Source organism: Orycteropus afer, unplaced genomic scaffold (assembly GCF_000298275.1).
Source record: "Orycteropus afer afer isolate SDZICR_OR568_19922 unplaced genomic scaffold, OryAfe1.0 scaffold00017, whole genome shotgun sequence".
Classification (NCBI taxonomy): domain Eukaryota; kingdom Metazoa; phylum Chordata; class Mammalia; order Tubulidentata; family Orycteropodidae; genus Orycteropus; species Orycteropus afer.
Window position 1 is genome coordinate 5017709 of NW_006921604.1, and position 10904 is coordinate 5028612.

General features: G+C 36.1%; 1 protein-coding gene across 1 annotated transcript in view; it reads left to right on the top strand.

Moving 5' to 3' along the window:
* Positions 1-10904, top strand: part of NPHP1 (nephrocystin 1) — a 147590-nt gene that overhangs the window by 47751 nt on the left and 88935 nt on the right. The window contains exons 10-11 of the mRNA XM_007959516.1: positions 6814-6908; positions 10267-10395. Coding sequence (XP_007957707.1) covers positions 6814-6908; positions 10267-10395 — 224 coding nt within the window. The remainder of the gene's footprint in view (positions 1-6813; positions 6909-10266; positions 10396-10904) is intronic.

Sequence of the window (10904 nt, forward strand, 5' to 3'; positions counted from 1 at the left end):
TTTTGATCAGGAATGGGTTGATATGTGCATTTATTGTTAGAAATTGGCCTCTGATCACTACTTTTGCTGTGTCCCAAAGATTTTGGTATGTTGTGTTTTCTTTTTTGTTTGATTCAAGGAAGTTTTTTAATTTCCTTTTTTTTTTTTTTTTTCCCCAAACCTCACATACAGAGACTGCAGTAGTCAAGGTTACCATACAGGGATGACAGCCTGGAGCTAGCTTTCTCAAGAGGGCCAGGCTGTTGGAAGGGCAGAAAATGTGGCCAGGGAGCTGTGGACCAGACTGAGACCCCTAGGCCTAGATCAGCAATAGCACTGGTCCATGGGTATGAATATGCCTGGCTTTTGGCTAAGTCTCCACTCATCCCCAGAGAAAAGGACACTATAGAGAAGGTGACTGGCAGGTCCTGAGCATGAAAGTTTTAATGGTGTTGATGTGTAATATGTACAAGTCAGATGTGTGAAAGTCAAGGACAATCTGTGCACCAAATCCAACTCTCACAGTCACTTAGAAAGCCATTAGGTGCAGGTGTCACTGCCCCATTGGAAACAATTTCCTTTTTTATTTCTTCTATTACCCAGTTGTTTTCAAGGAAGGTGTTATTCAGTTTCCATATGTTTTCTCTGTTTCCTTTGATCTTCCTGATGTTGATTTCTAATTTTATAGCATTGTGGTCTGAAAAGATCCTTTGTATTTTTTCAGTGGTTTGAAATTTATTAAAGCTTGCTTTATGGCCTAACATGGTTTATCCTGGAGAATGTTCCATGTGCATTGGAAAAGAATGTAGATTGTGCTGTTGTTGGGTGAAGTGCTCTGTAGATGTCTATAAGGTCAAGGTGGTAGATTATATTGTTTAGTTCTTCTGTGCCTTTGTTGAGTTCCTTTCCAGTTGTTCTATCTTTCTTTGAAAGTGGTGTATTAAAGTCTCCTACTGTGACTATCTAATGGGAGCTCTGGTAGCATAGTGGCTAAGACACTTGCCTGCTAACCAGACGTCTGGCGGTTCAAATCCACCAGCCACTCCTCGGAAGGAAGGTTGGGCAATCCTACTTCCGTAGTGATAACTGCCTTGGAAACCCAAGGAGGGGTCGCTGTGAGTCAGGGCCGACTCGATGGCACATAACAACAACAACATCTGTGACTATGGAGTCATCCATTTGTCTTTTCAATTCTGTTAATGTCTGATTTATGTATTTTGGTGCTCTTTCATTGGGTGCATAGATATTTATTCTTGTTATGTCCTCTTGTTCAGTTGATCCTTTAATCATTATATGATGTCCTTTCTTGTTTCATATGGTAGTTTTTGACTTAAAGTCAATTTTATCAGACGTTAATATTGCCACTCCTGCTCTTTTTGGTTGCCATTTACTTGAAATATGTTTTTCCAACTTTTGATTTTTAGTGTATTTTTGTCTTTTTCTCTAAGGTATGTCTCTTGTAGACAGCATATTGATGGGTTATATCTTCTTATCCAGTCTGCAACTCTCCATCTCTTGAGTGGTGTATTTAATCCATTGACATTCAGTGTAATTATCAACAAGTATGGATTTGTTGCTTCATTTGTTGTGTGTTTTTCCATGATTGCTGATTTCTTTGTTCCATATAATTTTCTGTGCTAAGCTCATTTTGTTTATGGATCGTGTCATCACTTCCTTCATTGGTATCATTTTAGTATATGCCAAATATTTGTGCTTGTCCTCTTTTTCATTTTGATGTGAATGTTTATCATTTTTCTTTGAGATTCCCCTGTGATTTATAATGTTCTTCCCAAGTTTAGAACAGTCCATTCTGTCTTACAATTGTCTTGACTTCTTCACTATTTAGAAGTTCCGTAACTACACTGTTTTTCCCTCTTTTTGGTTTGTAGTTGTCCTCATTTGTGAATTGATGTTTCTGGTTCCTTGTTTATAATCTTGTAGGCTTACTTACTTTGGATACTTCCATAACTGAGTTGGTTTCTGGGTTATGTCATCATGCGTGTTGTTGTTTGCTGTTGTTGGTCCTCTATTCAAAAGACTACTTTTAGCATCTTTTGTAAGATTGGTCTGGTTTTAACAAATTCCCTTAATTTCTGCTTTTCTGGAAATGTCCTAACTTCACTATCATATTTGAGGGACAATTTTGGCAGGTATATAATTCTTGGTTGAAATTTTTTTTTCTTTCAGGTTTTTATATATACAATCCCATTGTCTTCTTGCCTGCATAGTTTCTGCTGAGAAATCAGGACTTAGTCTTATTGGTTGCCCTTTGTAGATAACTTTTTTTCCCGTGTTGCTTTTAGGACTATTTCTTTGTCTTTGATTTTGTAAGTTTGATGATGATTTGTCTTGGTGATTTTATTTTGGGGTTTATTCTGTTTGCAGTTCATTGGACTTCTTGAATGTATATATTCTTGTCTTTCATCATATCAGGGAAATTCTCTTCCAACAAATCTTGGACAAGTTTCTCTGTGGTTTTATTTATTTCTTCCTGTTCTGGAATTCCGATTACAAGTAGGTTATTCTTTTTGATGGTATCCCATATGAACCTTAGGCTTTCTTCACTTTTTTTTTTTTTTTATCTTTTTTTCCCGATTTTCCCTTCTCAAAGAAGTATTGCGGTATTTGTCTTCAGTCTCACTAATTCTGTCTTCCATTGATTCAGTTCTACTCCTTTGCTGTTCACTGTGTTATCTATTTCTGAAAATTTACTATTAATCTTCTGGATTTCTATCTGTTGATTTGTATTATTTCTAATTTTTCTTCTATTTTGTCATTTTATTCTTGTATCCTCTTCTGAAATTGTTTAGGGTTTTCTCTGTGTTTTCCTCAATTTTGTCAGTGTTTTCCTTGATTTGTCTCTCAATCCATTGAAGATACCTAAACATAATTCTTTTGATTCCTTATCAGGGAGTTCCAGTGCTGCTTCTTCCTCAGAGATGTAGTCTGAGTCTGTATCCTAGTTCCTTGTTTCTACTGCTTAATCTTGCTTCTTTTTGTGGACTGTGATGGTCTATTGTCTTCAAGACATTGTGATGTTTTTGTGTTTATATTTAATTGGTGATTGTATGTTAGAGTGATTCGCCCAAGATTTTTGTTTTCTTTGGATGTATCTGAGTAAGCAGGGTACTGTGCTCCTCTATTCTCTAGTTCGCAGCACTTAGGCATTCACCACTGTCTCCTTTCCTGTTGTCAGCTTCCTGTATGTCCATATCATCCTTGGAAAGCAGAGCCTATTCTTACGTCACTAGAATCTGAATGAAAATGCTGTCACTTTAAATATCCAAAATGGCCACTACTTGTAAACATTCAAATTGGCTGTGCCCTCCAGATAGTTAGAAGTCCACAGCTCACTTTGTCTCCTTCTTTACTGTTTCCCTTTTTAATCATCAGCCACCTGCACAGTCCTCCATGTAGCCGTTGGTGAGCAGAACTGATTTTTAGGTTAATTCTTAGGTCCTAAGACTACTTAGAAATATTCAGGCTGTCCATGCAATCAGGATAGCTGACAGTCCACAACTCCATTTGTCTCCTTACTCGTTGTTTTCCTTCAGGTTCTTCTACTAGTTGATGTTTAATCCACTTCTTTATCCTTCTGTTCAAAGCTCAGGGCTCCAGGATTATCTTTTGTATCTGTGTCAATTGGCTTCTCTTTCCTTTGTTGAAGAGGGTTTATGTAGCTTGTCTTTCTATTCCCCTATCTTACCAGAAGAGAAATAAAGTTTTTTTTAAAAAAGTCTTCTTTAATGGGAATGGATATAGTAGATGAATTATCAAATGGGTTTAGATTTATAACAAAATATTTTAAGAGCTCTGAAGTCTATTTGTAATTTCTTTATTACAAATGGAGCTCTGGAGGTGCAGTGCCCAAGGCATTTGACTGCTAACCAGAAGGTTCAAACCCACCAGCCACTCTGTGGAAGGAAGACTGGACAATTTACTTCTGTAAAGATTTACTGCTTCAGAAACCCAGTGGGTATCGCTATGAGTCAGAATTGACTCGATGGCAGTGGAGAATTATTACAAATGTATAATGACCGGCATAATAAATGTATCTCTTTTATTTTCAAGAATGTGTAAAATAAGTTTATATGAGTATTTACTTAAGGTAGTTCATTTTTCTCTTTCTCTCAAGACCTCTTCTTATGGAGTAAATTCTTACCCATATTTTAAAACATTATATATATATAATTTTAGAGATGGAAAGGATCCTAGAGATTTTATCTGTAGTGAATTTCTTGCTAGTTGATGAAATAAATAAGGCAATGATTTCTTATTTATAGGCCGTTCTTTTTTTTCCCCCTGAAGTCTCAGCCAGTGTTTAGTCTGAATGTTCAGCTTATATAACTGGTCTTTGAGTTTTACACAACTGGGTTTTTTTTAAATTACAAAAGTATTATGAGATAATTAGAAGTAATATAGTAAATTATCGGCCCCATTGTCCCTTTCAGCAAATTACCCCTGCTCCTGCAGTAATCAGGATATCTTTCTACATGTTTGGCATAACAAACATTTATAAATATAAATATAAGTTTTGTTGGTTTTTGTTTTGTTTCATTTTCAAAAATTGAACTACCTGTTTATCACCTATTTGCTTATACATCAAAGACATTCCCTAAAGGAATAGACATGGATTAACTCATGCTTTAAAATAGCCATGAAATTCTCCATTGTCTATGAATTAATGAGGATGTAGGTGTGAATTTTATAATATGGCTTAAACTGTAAGAGAATCTTCTCTCACAAGTAACAGTCCAGGGAAGAGCTGTAAGTGGTTAGATGGCAGCTTTAGAGTGTTATGAACCAAGTCTCCTTCTGATTGATTGCTTTGCCATTCTGAGAAGAATGTGGCCATGTGACTAAATTCTGGGACATGGGAGAATGCAGGCAATGTTAGTAATTTCTGAGTATGGAGATTGAAGGGAAGGGGCTTGCCTTCTCCTGTCCCTACCCCATTTTCCATTGACTAGAATGTGACCTGGTGGTGAGCCATCCTGGACCATGAGGATAAACGTAACGTTGTAGGCTATTCTTATCTTAATAATCACCATCCTTGAAAGAAAAAATAAAGTTCATATTAGAAAAATAATCTCAGGCTATAAGTTATGTGCAGTTCTTGTGTCAGTCTATCAGATTGCCAACTATTTTATCATTTATCTTAAGGTAAATTATGTTAAGTCCAAAAAGAGAGTGATTCTTTCTTAAAATCAAAATAGGTCAGACACTGTAGAAATAACTAGCATATTTACATCCATACAACACATTAGATAAGAGATGTGAGTTTCATATCTCTTCAAGGATCCTGTTCCTATCAGAGGCCAGTCTGTTTACCTATGCTCTGGGCTCCAGCCCTTATCCTTTTTTCAAAACCATGATTCCTTTAGTTATCAGCTATTCCTTGTATCATCAGTCTCTGTCTGCAGTACTAACCTATGCAATACTTCTCACCTTTAAGAACCAGTCCCCTCCAGCCCTATCCCATGCTAGCTGAAGTCTCCCTTTTTCTCTACCCTGAACAGAAAGGTTTTTCCAGAGTTACCTCTATTCACCATTTCTGCTTTTCTTATTTATTTCTTGATTCCTTAGTATTTGGCAACTTTTATGCATAAGCTAATTTTAAAGAGGGCTCCTGTTTGGGGAAAGGGGGGAAGGTCTTCAATATAATCTGAGTTATTGTATTATCTGTGGAAGGGCTGCTTTGATGTTGCCTGTGCTGAGATGGCTCTCCCCACCTCTCCCTGAATACCTAGCTCGTTCTCATCCTTCAGGCTTTTGGGCAAATTCTATTTTTTCAGAGATACTTTCCTTGAGTAATGTAGGTCCCCTACCTTTTATAGCTCTAAGTCAACTATTATTTTATTTATTTGCTGTCTACTCCCTTCCCTCAATTGTATCACTCATTCAGTTGTAAACTAATGAGGTCAGGGGCCACCTCCCTCTTATTCACAGTTGAATTTCTAACTTCTATCATAGAACCTGACAGAGAGTAGAAAATGAATAAGTAAGTGATTTTGTATTAAGTACTCTTCATAACTAGAGTGTGGAAGAAGAGTTTATGCTTTGGGATTGTGGTGTTGGCAAAGGATACTGAAAATACCAAGGACTGCCAGAAGAACAAACAAATCTGTCCTGGAGGAAAGGCAGCCAGAATTCTCCTTGGAAGTGAGAATGACCAGACTGTCTCCCCTACTTTGGTCATGTTGTCAGAAGGCACCATCCCCTGGAGAAGGATATCATGCTTGGTAAAGTGGAGGGTCAGTGAAAAAGGGGAAGGTCCCCAGCAAGATGGATTGACAGTAGCTGCAATGATGGGCTCAAATATTATAGCAAGGATCATGAGGATGGCAACACGACTGGGCAGTGTTTCATTCTGTGGTACATAGGGTTGCGGTGAGTTGGAGCTGACTTGATGGCACCTAACAACAACAATAAAGTGTGAAAGAATAGTATAAAAATCCTTCCATGTTAAGAATGAAACTAATGATTATATGTATTTCCTAAAATGTCCAAAAGGTGGTTATAGACTTTTTGTATTTTACAAAAGTATTTGAATAGGTCTTCTTCACCATGGGGCAGCTTATTGGCTCAGAAGTCTTTATGGTCTTTCTTAAAGCTGTTTTATGATCAGCTCTGTGTTCTTATTTCTTTCCTGCTGATGTTTTAATGTGTAAATCTATCTTGGTGCATCCATCTTGGAAAGCAAATTCCTAGTAAATGGCTTAACATTTTGGAGTGTTTGTGTCCTAAGTTATGTTGTAGCATAACATGTTGGGTTTTGGGTTTTGAATTATTTACATTTTTATAAGAAAATAAAGGACAAAAATATTTTTTCAGGGAATCAATTTCGAGCAAGTTACTTCTTACAACCAGAGCTCACTCCTTCACAGCTGGCCTTCAAAGATTTAATGTGGGATGTTAAAGAAGGCACTGTAAGTATAGTTACTACCAATAAAACTAACTTATCCAGATTTTGTCATGATTATAAGTATATAGATAGCATGTAAATTGATTAATGCATGATATTGTTGTTGTTAGATGCCATCAAGTTGGTTCCGACTCACAGCACCCCCATGTACAACAGAACAAAACACTACCTGGTCCTGCACCATCCCCACAGTTGTTGCTGTGTTTGAGTCCATCGTTGTAGCCAGTGTCCTGATCCTTCTCATTGAGAGTCTTCCTCTTTTTCACTGACCTTTCACCTCACCAAGTAATGTGTCCTTCTCTAGGGGCTGGTAATGTGACCAAAGTATAAGAACTCTCATCATCCTCACTTCTAAGGAACATTCTGTGTATACTTCTCCCAAGATAGATTAAAAGGCATCAGTTTTTCAGTCTTCCTTATTTATTGTCCAGTTTTCCCATGCATATGAGGCTATTGAAAATATCATGGCTTTGGTCAGGCACACCTTAGTGTTTAAGTGACATCTTTGCTCTTTAACACTTTAAACAGGTCTTTTGCCGCAGATTTGCCTAATGCAGTATATAGTCTGACTTCTTGACTGCTGCTTCCATTGGTATCAATTATGGATCCAAGTAAAAATGAAATCCTTGACGTCCATCTTTTCTCCATTTATCATGATGTTGCTTATTAGTCTAGTTAGGAGAATTTTTATTTTCTTTATGTTGAGATGTAATCCGTACTGAAAACAAAACAAATGTATTTATTGTATTATAATTTTAAACAGTGATATTTTTGCAAATCAAGTAAACTCAGACTTTGTTAGCTTGACTTTATCTTGTTTTTTTTCCTCCATTGTGCTTGTCTTCCATTGTTACAGACAAACTAGTACTAGAATTTGATCTTAATCATTTTTGCCTCGATTTCTTCATCTCTAAAAAGGTATAATAATAATAATAATACTCCCAACATAGGGTTGTTGTGAGTATTACATTATATTTGTGAAGAGCTTAGAACAGTGTCTAGCATATGATAAGAACTCAGTAAATATTAGTAAGTATCATCATTATATTTAGTAGTAGTGGGATGGGTTATACTTCAAAGAAAATAAACACCTCATAGCAGGACCAATAGGAAACATCATGATAAACAGAGAAAAAATTGAAATTCTCAAGGGTTTCATTTTACTTGGATCCACAATCAACGTCCATGGAAACAGCAGTCAGGAAATCAAATGACATATTGCATCGGGCAAATCTGCTGCAAAAGATCTCTTTAAAGTGTTAACAAGCAGAGATGTTACTTTGAGGACTAAGGTGTGCCTGATCCAGGCCATGGTATTTTCTATCACCTCATATAAATTCAAAAACTGGACAATGAATAAGGAAGACCAAAAAAGAATCGATGTCTTTGAACTATGGTGTTGGCAAAGACTGTTGAATATACTGTGAGAGAACAAGGAAATCTGTCTTGGACATATTATCAGGAGGGACCAGTTCCTAACCAAGGATATTATGGTTCATAAAATAGAGGGTCAGCAAAAAAAGGGGAACATCCTAAATGAGATGGCTGCAACAGGCTCTAACATTGCAATGATTGTGAGGATGGCACAGGACCAGGCAGTGTTTCATTTTGTTCTACATAGTGTTGCTATGAGTTAAACAGTGCCTAATAACAACAGCATTGTGTGTGGCAGGTGACTGCCTTAGGCCTGAGGCCAATCTACTTCCGTAGTGATACCGCTTCAGAAACCCAAGGAGTGGTTGCTATGAGTCGGGGCTGACTCGATGGCACATAACAACAACAACAACAATAACAACAGTACTATTATTTTAATTAGGTAAAAATGGGGAAGTTGGCAGTACTTCACGACTGTACTTTTTTTTAGGGAAAGCTAAGAGTAAAAAGAAGGCAGATATGGTTCAGTGGTAAAATTCTTGCCTGACATGCAGGAGACCTGAGTTTAATTCCAGGCCAATATACCTCATGCACAACTGCCACCTGTTTGCCAGTGGGACTTGTACATTGCTATAAAGATTGAACAGGTTTCAAAGGAGCTTCCAGACTAAGGTAGACTAGGAAGAAAGACCTGGCAATCTACTTCAGGATATCAGCCAATGGAAATTGTATGGATCACAGTTGTGTTCTGATCCACAAGTGATCATGGGGATTGTGCAGAACTGAGCACTGTTTAGTTCCATTATGCTTGGGGTCTCCATGACTCAACGGCAGCTAACAACAGCAGTAATAGTAAAACATTCCTGGTATCCCTATTATTTAAAGTAGAAAAATATTCTTGAAGTTTAATTCTATTCTCCTAATTTTTAGCATCTATAAGCCATGTCAGAGTATGTTACTCCCCCTTCCACTTTACCTTCTTTTTCTCACTCCTTCCTCCAGAGCTCAATGGAAGAATGAGAGGACAGAATGTAGTCAAGTTTTGTGAGGAGTATTGGTGCAGAATTTTAGTGCCTTTTTTCCTCTCTACCCAAGCATTGCTTGGAACCTTCTTAGTACTAAGTATTCTTTATTTCAAGTCAACAAAGATGTTATATTTGATCCATGTAGTGTGTTCATCCTTGAATAAATGGCAGTTAATTTTATGAACTTGTGCCCAGTAACTAAATATTCAACTCTCATTTTTTAAATTGATAAAAGTGACAACCCATTAGATATTTTTTAATAATTTTTGCAGTGATATGTTATTTAAATGAAAAAGCCCATGAACATAAAGCAGAAAGTAAAGTTTAATGAATTAAAGCTATACTTAAAAAAGAAAAGAACAGAACACCAACTTATTTATTCACAGCTGAAATATACCTGAATGTATCTGAAACAGATCTGAGTACTGTCATCAAATGATCAGTGCATTCTGCCAAAATATCTATATAATAAGCCCAGGACAATTCGATAATTGCTTGGAGTCAGAACAAAGAGAAGTTATATAGATAATATTAATGAGAGGTATCACTGATTGTTATGTCTGTCTGCACTTACTATGTATGTCTACATTTACTCATATACTGTTAAGAGTGAACTGTAGGAATGAATGTACCTGAGGACTAGAATATAGTGATTCAGAAGTAAGGTCATTTATTTTACCTGGTAGTACTAACTTTTCTTTCCAGCATAATGTTTTGTAGTTAGAAAAAAAAGTGTAAATATTTCAAATATAAATACTTATGAAATATTTATCTGAAACAACTGAAATTTTGCTTTAAAATGAACAGACTTGAAACTTTTATTGGGTATGTGTATAAAATTTTTTCTTTCCTTTTTTTTATTCTTTGTACATTTTATTAAAGGTGTTTAATGGAAGATGCTTTGGAAAATTAATTTGTCTTGTAATTCTTAAAAATAAGCCTTTTTTTATCATTTCTTTTCAGATTAAGTCAAGAGCAAATCGTGTTTCATTGATTCTGACACTATGGAGTTGTAAAATGATTCCTCTTCCAGGAATGAGCATACAGGTTCTCAGCAGACATGTCCGCCTCTGTCTATTTGATGGTAATAAGGTGAGCTTCCTGAGAAATGAAATATATTCATACCAACATGGAAAAACAATTTTTTAATGCCACATATTTAAAATCTATTGCATAATGTCTTTCTCTCTATATATATACCTAAACTCACTTACCAACACGGTTAGGTTCCAAAGACCATATTATGTGAAAATCAACATTGTGTGAAAATGGAGAATGGCTACACCATTCATTATATAACTGCCAGATTACATCACACATAACTGCCAAACCACTGAGAATCATGGCCTGGCCAAGTTGCCACATAGTCTTAACCATCACAGCCAGTGTTACTCTTGCCTCATACCTTGTCATTCATTACTGCCAGATGTACATTGTTAATATGAGAAATAATCACACAGTTAATTTTATACTGTTGTTGTGTATATGAAATGTCAGATAATGAGATAGTCAATAATTAAAGATAGGAGATACATATGTATATGTGTGTGTGTCTATGTATATATATGTATATATACACACACACAAATATATATATATAT